General features: G+C 46.7%; 2 protein-coding genes across 4 annotated transcripts in view; one reads left to right on the forward strand and one right to left on the reverse strand.

The window, feature by feature from the left end:
• rfx2 (regulatory factor X, 2 (influences HLA class II expression)) overlaps positions 1-11,119 on the forward strand; it is a 57,260-nt gene extending 46,141 nt beyond the window's left edge. For all 3 annotated transcript variants that reach the window (XM_088907392.1, XM_088907393.1, XM_088907394.1), the window contains 8 exons: positions 810-922; positions 2,101-2,252; positions 2,809-2,906; positions 3,816-3,965; positions 4,673-4,881; positions 5,828-5,981; positions 7,108-7,150; positions 7,645-11,119. In XM_088907392.1, coding sequence (XP_088763518.1) covers positions 810-922; positions 2,101-2,252; positions 2,809-2,906; positions 3,816-3,965; positions 4,673-4,881; positions 5,828-5,981; positions 7,108-7,150; positions 7,645-7,772 — 1,047 coding nt within the window. In that variant the 3' untranslated portion in view covers positions 7,773-11,119. The remainder of the gene's footprint in view (positions 1-809; positions 923-2,100; positions 2,253-2,808; positions 2,907-3,815; positions 3,966-4,672; positions 4,882-5,827; positions 5,982-7,107; positions 7,151-7,644) is intronic.
• The window catches only part of fcho1 (FCH and mu domain containing endocytic adaptor 1), a 57,929-nt gene continuing 52,872 nt past the window's right edge, over positions 11,006-16,062 (reverse strand). Inside the window, exons 24-29 of the mRNA XM_088907391.1 lie at positions 15,271-15,426; positions 14,474-14,606; positions 14,039-14,235; positions 12,983-13,047; positions 12,278-12,445; positions 11,006-11,795 (exon numbers count right to left, since the gene is read on the reverse strand). Coding sequence (XP_088763517.1) covers positions 11,767-11,795; positions 12,278-12,445; positions 12,983-13,047; positions 14,039-14,235; positions 14,474-14,606; positions 15,271-15,426 — 748 coding nt within the window. The 3' untranslated portion in view covers positions 11,006-11,766. The remainder of the gene's footprint in view (positions 11,796-12,277; positions 12,446-12,982; positions 13,048-14,038; positions 14,236-14,473; positions 14,607-15,270; positions 15,427-16,062) is intronic.

The raw sequence follows: 16,062 nt of genomic DNA on the forward strand, positions 1-16,062 counted from the left end.
TCTGCACGTTGAAGCGTTGCTAGCAGTAACTGTAAACAAGGTTGCCATGGAGATACTAGGGAGAGGAAGCACAACATTGTCATGTGATGGAAGGAAAGTCTGTACTGTGTTGTAATACGATAGGGGGGAGTGGGGGAATTGGGTGTGTTGTACAGTCCACAGCAATTCCACGCTGGAGCTCAAAATAATTGTTATAAAAAAAGTTGATAGTTGAGATTGTTTTTCGTTTCTTTGCTTGGAGCTAGCCGTTTCATAGTTTCAAACCATGGTCGGGTTACCATGCTTCTCTTCCTGTTAGTGATATTCATCCTGAAACTTGATTTTAAAAACCCCTGTGATTTTCCATTTAAGTAACAAGTAGCAGTTTCTTGCTGAATCTTAATTTGCGATCCTTTCATTTATTGACCTTTAACAGTGTCTGTATCCTCACGTTCAGTTTGTCTTATTATTAATACATTTAATTATTATAGCATTTTCATTCCGCGTGTCTCCGAGAGCGCGGGGTGGGGCTGTTCTGCTTCTCAGGAGCTCCACTGGGGTGCGGGACCGGCCTTGGACTGCCGGGGCCCGCCGAGAAGGGACAGTGGCCTCGGTAACGTGCTCCACAGCACCCCAAGCATGGGGAGGCCTGAACTATAGGACACAAAAAAATGTGCAAGGACACAGTGGTAAATAGCCCGATTTAGTCAAAAATATTGAATCGGCTCAAATCCCCCCCCAGTCTGCTCAGGTGAGGAGGGTGGTAAGGACGTGTAGAAGCTTCTGAGAGGAGTGCAGGCTCGACGCCTTGTTTCTTCCCCTCCCTGCAGGCCACTCTAGACGTGGTGATGAACCTGCAGTTCCACTTCATCGAGAAGCTGTGGCAGTCCTTCTGGTGTTCAACAGCGCCATCTAGTGACGGCGCGACTCCTGTTCCTCCCAGGTCAGTCTGCTTCTGCGTGCTGCTTTGTGCCTGAGAATCTACTTCACACTGTTTGTTAAAGTGCTACAGATGTTAAAGCCTTGAAAAGCCAATAAAACACCCAGAAAATCTCATTTCTGCATCCTCTTAACTGTGTGTTTACACAACACTTGCTGATTGAATTACTGCGTGAACTCTTTTTTAAAACATTGTTGAGTAGTGATCATGAATGCTTTGTAGAGTTTTTAAAAAAATCAGATAACTTTGCATATAAATGTTCATGATTTCAAAATTGCACATCATATTTAGAAAACGAATGATTTTATCAGTTTTAATATTAATTACAGTATTCTGTTTAATTAAGCCTCATCACTGACTGTACCTGAATTCTTTAATTTCTGCCTTTGTAATACAGTTAAAACATTTTTCATTTGCAATATATACAGTGTCCTGCCTCAAACATGTTCTGATTCTGCCATGTAATTGCTTGTATCTACAGGCTCTGTGCACACTGCTGATGACAGCTAGAATTAGTTTAAGTCCCTGAAGATCACCATCAGCCTTCACAGAGCACTTCTCTTCAGGGCTGTAATATTCTCACAGCAATTATAGATGGACTTGGCTGTATTTGATCAGAAAACTTTTATTAAACTCATTTTTATATTATACGGTAGTCTGAGATGACTTGGCACTGCTCTGACAAACCAGAGACTTCTGAGAACAAATGTTCGAAGGAGTTCAAGGATTTTGAGACCTCTATAGAAAATCAGTTTGCTGGTGTTGGTGGGTCAATAAGTGACGCTCTTCTCTCTGGACTACAGAGACCAAAAGCCGATTCCCCTTGATGGTGACCAGGGGCACCAATGTTAAAATTGTATTCAGATAAAACCCGGAGTCCCAAGTACGTGGTCACTAAAAGATGTGGTGACATTGTTTGTAAGAATAAGGGCATTATGTCCTTTCTAAATAAATCTGCACAATCTGGCCTCCCTCAATTTTCATCTTCATTCAGCTGGTGATGTCACTTCTTCCTCTGCTCTGCTGGGCTGTGGAGCTGTGGGTGCAGAATGGCTGCCATGTGTCCCGTCCTTTGTGGGGAAAAAGCACTATACGAGCACAAGGGCTTACTGTGAGGATAGAATAGGAGCCCGGGCAGCTGCCCAGGTGGTGACCCTTGTGGTTCTTTGGTGGTTTTCCAGTGAGGAGGAGACGGAGAGTGCCATCCCCAGAGACAAACTGATCGCCCTGTGCAAGTACGAGCCGATCAAGCTGTGGATGAGAAGCTGTGACCACATTCTGTACCAGGCATTAGTGGAGATTCTCATCCCGGACGTGCTCCGACCGGTGCCCAGTGAGTCATTCCTCTTTTATGATGTACAGCTTTTGTTTGAGCTTGAAGTACATTTTATTACTTGGCTCTTTTGACACTTTTTAAATGTAATTTGGGACACAGATGGCAGTAGGGCAGGAATTATTTATGGATGACCACTGAGCTCACAGTGCCATTGGAATTCTGCTCATCCAATTAATATTTATATTGAACTAATTGCACAGCAGGTCTGGCCAACCCCAAGCCTCACTGGGCCCTGAATTGCAAAGGCATCTTTGTGGTGCAACACCTTTATAATAAATCAGTAACAGGGTAACATACCCTCCATCTAGATAAACCACATAATACTGACATTTGAAACCCCAGTCGATTTACAGTTTTTTATTATGCATTTTCAATTCCAAAGTCTGAATGTTGCTGTGTTGGTTGTTTACCAACACTCTACTCTCCGTAGAGTGAGAAAACTCTGAAACAGGTGAGCTATTCAGAAGTTTGGAACCCAACCATGTGATTCGGGAAAAGGACAGGATCCCATTGTGCTTTCCTGAAGGCACTGTTGTCTGTTTTGATCCTGTAGGTACCCTCACCCAGGCCATCCGGAACTTTGCCAAGAGTCTGGAGGGCTGGCTGAACACTGCCATGAGCGATTTCCCGCAGGAGATAGTGCGCACCAAGGTGGCGTATTCCAATACAGAGATTAGAGAGGACTAGAGTGAATTGAGGGAAAAAAATCTGATTCTTGCTCGGCATGCATTTTAAGATTATTAGTCATGGTGGCAGCTGGTGTTTTCACTTTCAGCTCTTAATTTAGCAGCTTAGGCGATGCTCCTGAAAATGTTTTCTGAGGGACTACTATTTTATTCGGTGTTCAGGTTCTCTTAATGAGTGTCATAAACCACAGGGACTTCATTAGCTTTGTGTGGAAGGAACAAGGGAAACTATTTTGAACCTCATCCTGCGATCAGGTACAGGGTGCTGACCTTTAAAGATCTTTCCTGCGCGGCCTGCACTGTAAGCGACTGGCAGCAATTAAATCAATGTGCTCATCCATGATGTAAGAGCCACGTCAATCTGTAATTAAAAAATCCACTTTTTCTAGTCTGTTTGTGGATGGCAGTGACTTTTTAAGCCATTTTATATAGATTTTATAAGCCCCAGGAAGTAAAGGCTATGTGGAGCATTGTCCTCAGCAACTGATTGATTCACAGATCTCCTCTCACAGGTTTCAATAGAACTGCTTTGTATATAAGTGCATGTTGGTTGTACATAATGTAAGAGTGTCTCTCTCAGTCTTTGCCTTTAGTTGTGTTTGCTACTAGATTCTGTGTTGATCTTGCAGCTAATTTATCGGGTTGACCTTTTCAGTTCCTTGCAGGATCCTGAGTCATTCTTATATCCATTTTTAGGCTAAAAATGCTGTTGCCTGTGAAACAGAAGGTTTTCATCTGATTGATTGTTAAACTTGTTTGGGTCTTTATTTGCCCATTGCATTGAAAACGTCATATAAAGGAACTAGTTTATTTTACCGGTAGTAGAAAGTGCAGCCCTTTGTCTGTCAGGCTAATACCCAGTCCTGTCCTCCAGGCGGCAGTAGTGAGTGCTTTTGCGCAGACCCTGAGGCGGTATACCTCTCTCAACCACCTGGCCCAAGCCGCACGGGCGGTCTTGCAGAACACCTCGCAGATCAACCAGATGCTGAGCGACCTCAACAGGGTGGACTTCGCCAATGTGCAGGTCAGTCTTAGCAGTGTTGCCACCTTTTTGCCTGACCTGGTCAGGTCTCGGGAGCAGAGCAAGGCTGGCCCTGGACAGTACTGGGGTGAGAAACCACCAAGGGAACCAGGTCACTGCTGTAGATGGTGTGGGTGGTCCAGCAACTTCATTGTAGGCCAGATTTCCTAAGCGTATGTCCCAGTACGGTTACCAGGGACACTGTGCTGTAGGAGAAGACGTCCTTCAGATTAATTGTTAAACCAAGGACCTGACTACTTATTCATTAAAGATCCCATAGCATCTTTCAGAAGAGCAGGGGTGTGAACTCCAGAAGCATTCTGTCCTCCCTCCATTCCCCGCCCTTAATTAATCGGTGAAACAGTCTCTCACCTGATCTGCAGTGCAGAGGAGCTGGAGGTAGAGAATGCTGGGTGGGGTTGCAGAGCAGTGATGGCTGAAGTGGAGCCTTTGGTTTTAATCCCTTAAATGCAAGCAATTATTGTCACATCCTTCCGGAGGTGTTGACATTGTTTTTAGTTATTATCAATTTGTCCATCTTGACCCAATTTGAATGTTAATAAAAGCGTACTGCCCTCTTTGCAATCACAGAAAGTTTGCGTTTTCGACACGCGATCGCGCTTGTAGCTGCCCGATACCCTGTACGGCTCTGCGCGAGAGTGAGGGGTGCCCCCTGACGCCGGCTCTGCCCTCTGTGTGCCCATGTACAGGAGCAGGCCTCCTGGGTGTGCCAGTGCGAGGAGGGCATGGTGCAGCGCCTGGAGCAGGACTTCAAGGTGACCCTGCAGCAGCAGAGCTCCCTGGACCAGTGGGCCGCCTGGCTGGACAACGTGGTCAGCCAGGTCCTTAAACCCCACGAGGGCAGCCCCAGCTTCCCCAAGGCTGCCCGCCAGTTCCTGCTCAAGTGGTCCTTCTACAGGTGTGGTGCCTTGAACCCCTCTTCTCCAACTGCGAAGCCTTACCTTTGTCACCTCTGTCCTCCTCTGTGTGCCCCTCAGGCCATAATCCCTCCCGTTTGAGAGTTTCACCCAGACCCTTGTGATTAAAATGTGACTTAATAAAGCTTTGATAATAAGCAGGTTATTAAAACTTCCATATTCAGATGCCTTATTAAAGAACTGGCTGTAACAAAGATCTGGATTGGATTGCGAACTGGATGGATTGGAAGCTGCAGTATTTCACTACCCATGGAATATTCTGCCATTTATTTGTCTTCGCTGGCCTGTGACCCCCACATGCGTCATAGCCCATCCAGTCTGTGCACCGGCAGGTCTGGAGCCCTGTTATTGAATTGACCCTGAATTGCTTTATTGACCCAACATGCTGGAGATGTCTTTAATAACGAAGGCTGAAGCTGGAGCAAAGACTTTCAGTGAAGCCGAATGGTAAAGACATGGCTACCAGTTAGTCTGTACAGTCTTCATCATCCTGTGCAGTGCCCTTATGGTACACACGTAAAGTGCTACTCCTTCTGTACACGTGCTCTGTTCTTTTTCTTTTCCAATCCAATAATAAGTGCATAATTATTGATCTAAATACTTATTTCTCCATCTGCTTCAGAATAGTGCATATACTGTACTGTATACAGTAGGCTTTCTAGTCTTCATTGAAATACTTTCATACAGCTATAGCAGAGGTCTGTAACGGATGTGACTGTGAGGGGCACGAATTGAGCAGCCCCAGTTTGTCTCAGTACCCACTGCAGAGAGCAGCGCTGATGCCGAGACGTTCAGATCCTGTTTTTAGTGCTGCGTGTCCAGCTCTCCTGCACTGGGACCAGTCTGACTCCCGGAGCGGAGTCAGGTTCTCCCGCAGGACTTGTGTGAGGTCCGGGAGCTGATCCCGGTCGCCCTGTTGCCCCGCAGCTCCATGGTGATCCGGGACCTGACCCTGCGCAGCGCTGCCAGCTTCGGCTCTTTCCACCTGATCCGGCTGCTGTACGACGAGTACATGTTTTACCTGGTGGAGCACCGCGTGGCCCAGGCCACCGGAGAGACGCCCATCGCCGTGATGGGGGAGGTGAGTCCCTGCACCGCCGCCGGCCCCTGCACTTCACACGGGCATCCCGACACCCCAGACGGACAGACTTTTTAACTCATTTCCAGCTTCCTCAACTTCCTTAAAAGGGAAAGACCTACAGGACCTTGACTTCAGTAATAACCCTGTGCGCCCTGGTTTTCAATAAAAAACCTGTTTCATCTCGTGAGCTTTGCACGCTGAAGAGGTCTGTGGATGACGTGCCGGTTCAGTCTTGTGATTGTGTTTTTCCATGGTGAAGCTGGTGATCTATGTGGAATAGCAGGCTGGTACAGCACTACTGATCTTCTGTCTCGGTCTGTTCTAACCGGCCCTGCAGACAAGAGTGAAGCCAAGGAGGATCTGTACATGGAAAGGGAAGACTGTCGTAAGACTCTGTGAGCAAGAAATTGCTGTGATTTCAGGATCCCCAGTAGAAAAGTCAGTAAAGCCTGGTTTATGGCATGGGTAGAGCCCATGGGAATGGGAGTGTCCTTTTGGTGGCCCAGAGTCAGATGCATCACTCCCCGTGAGGCACTGTGGAGATCACACCATGACAGACGATGCGTAACTCAGATGCGTGGGCATGTCAGATGAGTGGCTGGACAAGCCATCCAGCTACATTTGTGAAGAGAAATGAATCGGTAAGGAATTCCCACTGGATGGGCACACAAACTGAAAACCAAATATTCCGATATAACATATGGTGACTTTTAGCGTGGCCAGCGTTTGATGGCAGCTGCCTGCATTGCGCTCCTGTACATGGTGTGTTTCATCTCCCCCCCTGGCCACGGGCAAGCCCCGGCCGCACTCAGCCTGATCTTCAGATGGAAGACGCAGCAGTGGCCATGTACAAGCAGCCCACCGCCAGCGCCCCGCCTCGAGTTCCCCAGCCAGGAATCCACCTCCGCGTCCAGACCTGATCTGTTGGGATGAATGCAGCATGAAGCACTAGTAACAGCGCTGTCCCTGTCACACAGCGACACCCATCCCCACAGTCCAGCCCTGTGTGCAGGAGGCAGGTCCACTGAGTCACAGACTGTTTTCATCAGGGCTTTACTTGTCAATATTACAAGCCTGGCTATCTTTAACATGCTTCTGACCTTCTTTGTTTTGTTTTTTAACACAGTTCAGTGATCTCAATTCCATGATGCCCATGCTTATGGATAAAGGTAAGACTGGATGCTGTCGCCTGTGTTTATCCTCCTAGCCCCCGACAACCACAATCCTGGCTGCAGATCAGGAGTTTCAGATATTATATCCTGGCGCACAAATAGAATAAAAGGTAGTGTTGAAAAGCAGTCACATTTTTGAGCACTTCACTCTGGGCTTTCAGAAGGCTTGAAGTACAATCTTAATAGCAAGATAGATTCTAGTGTGTTTTAATTTCAGTGTAGTTCCTGTACAGCCTGTAGAGTCTCCGGCGAGTGTGTCCGACGCTCTGCTAAATCTCCTCTAGCCGACTCTCGGGCTCTGTCGTTTTCACAAAACTCTGCGCCTTTTTTACAACTCAGCCCAGCCGCTCTGCGCTCGCAGCCCTGCTCCTTCCTCCCCAGATGCATGTGCTGAAGGAGCTCGTTCTGCAGCCCTTACAGAGCAGGGAAGCGGTTCCCTCCTGTGCGGGCTGGGCCCTTGACAGCCGCTGTCCTCTGCTCGCCCACCACAGAGCCCTCGCACTTCTCCGACGACATGAGCGACATGGGCAGCGAAGTGGACGGTGTGGCCCGGGGCCCTGCCGAGCCGCCGGTCAAGAGGGAGCGCATCGAGCTCAACCACTCCCTGCAGGAGATCTGAGTCCGCCGCCACCAGGGGGCGACTGCAGCTTTAAAGGCAGCCAAAAGACGAAGCAGTGGGATTCCTGCCCTTCGCTCACGAGGACTACCCTGTTCCACAGGATATGTACATACACACGGTGTGCATTTCAGTGGTAGCCCTCTTAGGTACCGCCTCTCTTAGCTTTCATAGGAGCTGTCCTTGTATTTTTATATTCCCAATGAATATGAACCCAGCTTTTTTTTAATTTGGAGGGATTTGCCTACTGCTCCCGTTTACCTTCTTTTTGTTAATTTTAACTGTGAATATGAAAATGAAATGGATGTTGTACATTACTTTAGAGTAGTCATACACTTAACCTGGAGTGATGTTTTCATAGGTGTGCCATAGTTTTAATACAGTGCCTTAGATGAAAAACCAACAGCAACACAAAAAGGTTCCCCTTTTCAGCTGTGCCTATTTGTATTTACTGCAGTCAGAATGAGAGTAGTGTTTCTTCTTCTGTGTGACTTGTTCAAAACCTAGATTCCAAAGCACCTTGAAACTGGTGGAGGATGTGTTGACTACTGAGAGCTTTGCTTGAGTAGGACAAGCACGACCCAGAAATTAATGCTAACCTGCCCTGGGTGGACAGAATGCTGCTGTGTATCAGGAAACCGAGGTAATAGTGTGGATAAGAAGAGGGGTTTTGCAGAAGGATGTATCTTGCATTAACTTTGGTTCCTCTGTAGGAACAGTCTGGCAGTGTTTTAAAACATGCTGTTGAAAGGATTAGTGTGGTCCAGAATGCCAGGTGTTGGGTATGATGCCATAATCAAATTTTTTAAAGTGTAAAATGAAAACACTTTGTTTAACCTGGAAACAGAATCTGGATTAATTATAAACAAGAGGTGATTGTATCCATCCTCCGAGCTCTTCCCTGCAGCGTGCACTGCTGGGGTGCAGTACCCTGGAGTGACCAGTTCTTCAGTAGTGGACAGCAGGAGTTCAGAGCACAGGAGGATTTTATTCATGAGCCCTCAGGTGATGGCGAGCTCCAGTAAACCAGCCTCTCTTATGGAACTACTTTCCAGCCTGTGTCAAATACACTACACAAAATCTTTATCTGGTCCATCCTGGCCTGCAACAAGACTGGGGTCAAGTCAGCACTTTCTGTTTAAAATAGCTAATCAATCAAATTCCTGATTGGTGGATTTTAAGACTGTATCTCAGTGACCTCTCTGCTAATGTCTTGTTCTCTACCCACTGACAACACCAAGCCTGTAGCTTCTTTAAATGTTACCTCAGCCCCCCCCCCTCTGTCCCTAGACCCCTTTACTTCCTCTTTTGCATACTGGCAGAGAGATTCACTTGTCTCTCGGTGAAAGAGCTGCTACTGACCACCCCTGTGGTCCGAGTTGAATGGAAAAATGGAAAATGAGTAAAATGGAAAAACTTTCCATTTTAAAGGAATTCCAGCACAATGCAGGAATCTGTTAGACATGGGGGAGTGCGTGAAAACACGCAAGGTGTTTGCAAAACTCAGGCACGAGCAGGAGTTCCTTTCGTTGAGTACCCTCTGCTTATGCAATACCTAGGGGGTGTGCGGGATCCCGTACAGAGCATATTCCCTCTTACAGTTGGAGCCTGTGCAAAATCGAGTGGTGTGTGATAGATCTGCAGATGCCGGTGGTGAGGGTTAGCACACCAGATCCCAAGCTCTTTCACTTGTGATATGTTTCTGAGGATTAGTCCAATCTTACCTTTTTGTGCCTCACTGTCACCTGTATTGAAATTAGCCACAAAACTTTGCACCAAAAATAGGCCACTTTCCCTTAGGGTGACCTTGTCAGCAAGTGCCACCATAGTGCATTAGACTGTGCAGATCTCACCCCTAACCTCCAGACTGTTCTCCTCTGTTTTTGGTGCAACATTGAGGCAAAAACCCCTTATAGCAGTTGTTGTTACCTGTGCATTTCTTCCTGTGGGGCTCTTCTTAGGGAAATTTAAAAACTATTTTTGTACTGCATTGTATCTATTATTTGGAGTAAAGCTGATCTACAAAAAAAGGCTGTAGCTAATTGTTCCAGACGCAGTTTTATTTATACATTAACTATGTAGCAGTTTATTAACTTTTTTGTAATATAGGAAAGGGAAATTGATTTTTTAAAACCAAATTGTAAAATATATATATTTACTTTCATGAACTGTTGAATTGTAGGAAAGTTATCAATACTTTTTTGTGGCCTTTTAAGATGACGGTTGTGCTATTTTTCTGTAACATGGACTTTTACTGGTTCTGGTTCAGTTTATGTATTTTTTTTCTTTGCCACATTGTGGATACTGTAGAACTGGGCTTTCCAGTCCTGGTCTGGGTGATCTGTGTCAGCTGGGTTTCTATCCAATTGAACTTGGTTGCTGAATTGAATCAAATCCTTAGTCTGAGCAAGGGTTTGTTACCACTTCACAATCCTTTTAGGAGCAGAAAACAATTGAAAAGTTACATGGAAATCAGTCTCTGTTGATTCCAGAAATGAAATCAATTGAAAAAGGGCTGTTTAGGAAATGGTCTTCAGGCAGGTTGAACCACAGGAGGACCTGGATTATGAAGGCCTGATGTATCGCAGTTTGATACAGCACCTTCTGCCATCTGTACCAAACTTCACTGCTCCTTGATACATAGTTATCAAAGTACAGGTGTTTAAACAAGACAACAAGCACCCCACAGTTCATCACAGGTGACGGTTCCACCTTCTTAGTTTCCAGGGTCAGGTGATTCCCTTTAAGATTTTACATCTCAAACCTTTAAGTGATCATTTCTATATCAGTGTTTGCACTGTATCCTATGTAATAAAACTGTGCTTTCCAAGTTCTGCTAACACACAAGCCGTAAAAATCTTTTTCCTGGGCTATCTGTTATAAACAAATGCAACCAGCTGTAGAGCCCAGAGGGTGTCTTCTCCAAAGTGCACCCCAGTAATGGTGGAAGCTGAAGATACTCACTCACCTCCAGCTGTAATTGCTGGTCAGAGGGCAGGGGTCCCTGGCAGTGTTTGACAGCCGAAGTCTTCAGGAAGTTCCTGTCGTGTGCTTTTGTCGTTGTTTCCTACAACCAGCTGTGAGTGGTGTTTGTCCTGGATTCTGAGGAAACCTGCCGTTTTTCTTTGGCTTAAAAGTTTGAGATTTGGGCCATGGGTTTTTTTTTTATTGTACTAGTTTGGGTTCTTATTTTTGGTATTTTATACCTTTTTTTAAAAAAATATTTTTAAAACCGCTCTGGATTACACACTTTATTTAGCCCAGGGACTGCTAAAACAATCCCTAACTTACTGAATACAGTTCAATTGTATTTTGTACTGGTTAAAATGTTCAATAAATTGGTGTAAAAATTCAAGTAAAACCGTGTGATTTTACTACCCAGCTTTTTATCGTAGTGAATCAAAAGGTCCAGCTTTTCTATTTCACAAAACAGAAGAGGCAGCTGAGTCAGGTCAGCCGATTTTACCATCTAGATTTCAAAAAAGGAGAAACTTGCACACCTTCATGACGACTCGTTTTTTTGTATTCTCGGTGAATCCCACTGCTGCCCTTAATAATTAAAACTTCTTAATCCAAGAACCACACAATCCAAATCGCATACAATAAACACCAAATAATTCCAAAGGGACACTCCAGAACGTCTCTGTATACTGTATGTACAACCGAAGAGCTGAAGGAAGAGGTAAAGTTCTCAGGAGCTTGTTTTTTCTCGGAGAGACATTCAGGAAAGTGGAATTCCCAAAAACCTATCCCAGCAGAGTGCAGGTAATGCTGGGAGTGAAATCCTGACGCAAGGCTCCTGCCGAGCCTGCAACAAGTCTGCTAGAGCATTTCACCCCACATACCCAAAAATGTTCCCATCAGGATCCAAAATTTGCCACCGGATCCTCCCCTCCTCTCACGGTGAAGACTGAAGTTTTCGGAGGGGAGTTAAAAAGTGCAAAAGAGAGAGAGAGTTTCCGCAAGCATTCAGCAGAGGAGCAGACGGTCTCTGTCCTCACAATGAACACCCGGCCATGTACTTCCCTGCAGTGAAAAACAAACTGCTCTTAGTGCTGGAGGGTCGGTCTGGGTTACAGCTGTGGATATCCAGCTGTCACATAACTGCCAGCCCTACAGTACTGACATGTCTTCAATGGCTGCCCAGACAAGCAAGCAATTGTCCTAACAGCTGGTGCCAGGGCTAAATGTTACATAGCGAATTGGATACTTGTAATTAACATATTCCGGAAATGCACAATACATGTTTACATACTTTTGTTTAAAAGCCATTTAAGCGTCCCCTCTGAAGATTTCATTAGGCTACTTTATGTGACAAAAATGATTTTATCTATAAGTTCTCTTCAGAATCCTGGTCGCACCAACCCTAGTTCGAGACATCCCTGAGACAATAATGTTTCTAAATTACCTACTTCTAATAGCTGGGAGCATTTCTAAGTTCAGTTAAGCAATTGGTCGAACGAGGAGGCTACACTGCACATGTGGGCGCCCGGTACAGGAGACCCTACCTGTAGCGAACCTCTTCTTCACCAGCGACATCCGGTAGCGGCTGCCCACCAGCTCGATGTCCAGCCCAGACAGGGAGGCCCCGGAGCCCAAGAACTGTACCCCAATGTTTGGCGGGGAAGCCCTGGACCCCTGCAGGCACTGCCAGCTGGCACACAGCGTGCCCGAGCCTGAGAGAGAGAGAGAAGCAGTGAGAACGAGCCAACACCGCCACACACTCCCCCGTTGCCAAAGGGCAGCCATTTCTACCCAGGACAGACAAAATGACACCCCCCGCAACTTCAGATTTGTGCTGAAACTGAGGTATGTAGCTAAAAAAACCTCTTTCTTCCTGCAGAGGGAGCTCCACCAGACACCCTTTACCTCCTGCTCCCCAGCTTTTGGAATAGAGCTACTAGCGCCCGCGGGGAGGCTCTCGGCAGGCAGGCTGTGGTGGAGGAGGAGAGGCGGCGCATGTGTGTGCATTAGCTTGAGAGCAGCTCAAGATCTTCCTGCTTCAGGAGCTTGAGTGGCAGCCAGTCTCTTCGGGGAGAAATTCGCTCTGAATCTCCGTCAGCTGCACCACACCAAGAGGCCCCCTCACCCCCCTCACCGCGTCAGCTTAGCCTTTTATATGCTAATGCTGGTATTTTACACAGCCGCAGAAAATCTAAAAAAACAGCGACTGAGCCCTGTTTATTTATTTGAAGAGAGATGAGGCTGATTACCTTTGCTATCGGCTGTGGGGGAGATATTGGGCAGTTTCCATAACAACCGGTGCTCATCCGCATTCCTGGAGAAGAGAGAGATCCGTCAGTGTGTGCGAGCTGGAGTCACATCCAGGCCCTCTTCCCTGGCCCGCAGGGCACTAGTGCCTCAGAGCAGGAAACACGATGCATCATCAGCTGCCAGACTGAACAACAACTGCACTGGATTAATGCAGAGATTGTGGGCGATGAAAAAGTCAACCCTGTGCACTTAATCTGGAGGATACACCTCCATTAAGAGAATTTGTTTTATGTCATTGCTTTCAGGTGATTGCTTTTAAATGCCCCTCATAAAATAAACTTCATCTGTCCCGATCAAGATCAGTTTTCAAACAGCTCTTCACGGAAGTCAAGTAAAAATAACTGCTATATGAAACGTTATGTAGGAGAGGAGCCAGATGACACATCTAACTCATCTGAATGCCTGTAGTAATGGCCCAGTGATCTCCTCCAGGGGCTTCCTGAGGCAGTTTGTCCCACACACTCTCTACCCCCGTCATGCTCAATCCTAGCTGCTGCTCAGCGCAACCATGTGCGACTCTCAGATCGGCAGTTTCCAGCTCCGGCTCTGGGAGAATCAGCTCCAGCCGAGTACTTAATCACACCTCGATTTCGATTTTCTGTGTGGGGCACATTTTAGAAGTTTCAAAGGTGGCTTCACGTTTTCTGTACCAAAGCTAAGGGAAGGCAGATGTTTCTGAAAATCAGGGCCGAGTGCAGAAATCACTGTACCCAAGGTTTCAGCAAAGCAAGCTCTGGCAGCGATCTCGGGTAACTCCTGGCACAGCTGGAGTGAAACCAGCAGACCCACTGGTGCCTGAGGGATCTGGGTGGGGAAACTGATTAACTGCATGAAAGGACTCATTTCCTGACTGATCCCAAGAGCGTGGCACTCTTCCCCCACTGGAAAACATCGGAAGACGAACGTCTTCAACCAGGCCGTTTAACGCGTGAACCAGTAACCCCCAGGCCGGCCCATCGTCGCGACGGGAGCCCCAGCCCTGCGCCTGCACTCACCACACTCCGGGGGGCTGGCACTGCACGTCGCTGGCCGTCTCCTCCAGGGGCAGCACCACCTGCACGCCGCTCAGCTGGGAGGCGGGGGCGGTGGCCGGGCAGCAGTGGTAGTCCAGCGAGACGCGGGTGACGGTGCCACTGCGCTGGCACTCCGCCGACAGCAGCAGCGGGGCGCAGCCGGGGTCCTGGGACGAGACCTGGGGGACCAGCGTTCAACGAGAAAGAATCACGACGCAGAACTTTCCAGATCCGGTAGGAAAAATACTGTCATTTTACTAAGGTATTAAAAAAAAACAAAAACAGTGGTTTATGTAACCACATTGTGCAATATATCTAGAGGTCCTACGTTAATTAACAAGACATTAAGAAAATGAAGTGTTTTTAGAGAGAAACGGGTGTAGGCGCCAGCACGGCGGTCTTGAGGTGCTCTGTCACCTGGTATTTGAGGAGGCCTACGTTGTAGTATGAGGCCTGGGGGTTGAGTTCAGCCTCTCTCTGCAGGTGGAGTTGGAGAGCCTGCATGTTGAACCAGAAATCCCTGGTTTCCGGATCGCTCTGGGATGGGTCACTAGGAAGAAAATAATGAGACTCCAGAACAATGGTAACAGCAGGCAAACCAGTTTACAGCATCTTTGTTAATATCTTATACTCTAACAGCGGTGATACACTGATTCTTTGGCATTTTCTAACAGCATGAAACATTCTACTCCAAACTCCTAGCTTTTATACACTACTCCTCTCTGTGTACAGTCTGTGTCAGAATAAACAGTTTCAAACACTGCTCAGACTCCCTATAGAACAAACCAAATATGCCAGCTAACATTTACGATTAGATCTTAAAAAAAAAGTTGGTTTTAAAAAACTTATAAAATATACCAAACTTTAACTTTTTGGAACATCATAATAACATCTCTCCAGACAGGAGTAAAAACATTGTTAAACCTCACACTAAACCTGACAACTATGTGACAACATGGGACGTCAAACAGCAAAAAGGAGAAAGCTTTTCTCAAGAGGAAGGAAGTAGGCGGTAGCAGACAATAGCATCTTCAACATGATACTGTGCACACTTGCGATACAGTACATTGAATTGTCATGCTGTTGGAAAAAGGCCAACACCCGACTCCCAAACCCCCAGCTATCACACCCTGTACCCTGCTCTGTGTACAGTCAGTGTCACGAGAGTTATCTGACTATCCCACGATGCTCTGTAATTCCTCCCTCACACCCACCTGTATAGAAGTTTTTGATTGGGCAGGAAGTGGTCCACTCGTGCAATGTTGACCAATCGGAAACTGAGGACAGGTGCATTGGGATTGGCTGTGAAGACACGCGTGATGCCAGCGGGGAAGGACATGGTGAGGTCTCCAGTGATCTTCACCAAACAGCTGTGGACACACGCACACACGCATGGTGTGAAAAACAGCACTTGGTCCGAATCAAACTCCCTACAAACCCCATTTATAATCAGTTCAGGAGTCCTTTCCCATTGATGTTTCTCAAAAGGTTGCTTGCAGGTATAGTAAAAGATGCCCTGAAATCTTGGATCTGCTAGAAAATTAAAGCTTTGTAAGGGTATATGAGCCAATAAAGCAAGAGAAGAATAACTAGAGAAAAGTAGAGAGGTATGGTGCCGAGGGGTTGGAGGTGGACACAGGGCAAGGCTGAGCTTTCTAAGAGCCGCTAAGCTACTGCACCTTGTGACCACATGACCCTGCTGATGGTTTTCAAGCCTCTGTAACTTTCACAAGGCCAGTCAAGGCTCTCAATACAGAGCGACAACCTTCTTCACCAATGACCCACCCCCCGCAATGCTGGGCAGTACAAGTAATCTACATTCTTCAACTTCAAAAAAAAAGTACTTTTGAATTAAGTAACCTCTTAGTAACCTGATTTTTATATTTTACAACATTGCACCTGAAAGCCCTGGTTGCAGGTTGCTGTTCTTTAAAATGCCTGCATGTCACCCCAATGCTCTGCAAAGGGGAATCGGGGCCCCCCTGTGGTCCCCCCGTTACCGCCCC

Source organism: Atractosteus spatula, chromosome 28 (assembly GCF_055471065.1).
Source record: "Atractosteus spatula isolate fAtrSpa1 chromosome 28, fAtrSpa1.hap1, whole genome shotgun sequence".
Lineage (NCBI taxonomy): Eukaryota > Metazoa > Chordata > Actinopteri > Semionotiformes > Lepisosteidae > Atractosteus > Atractosteus spatula.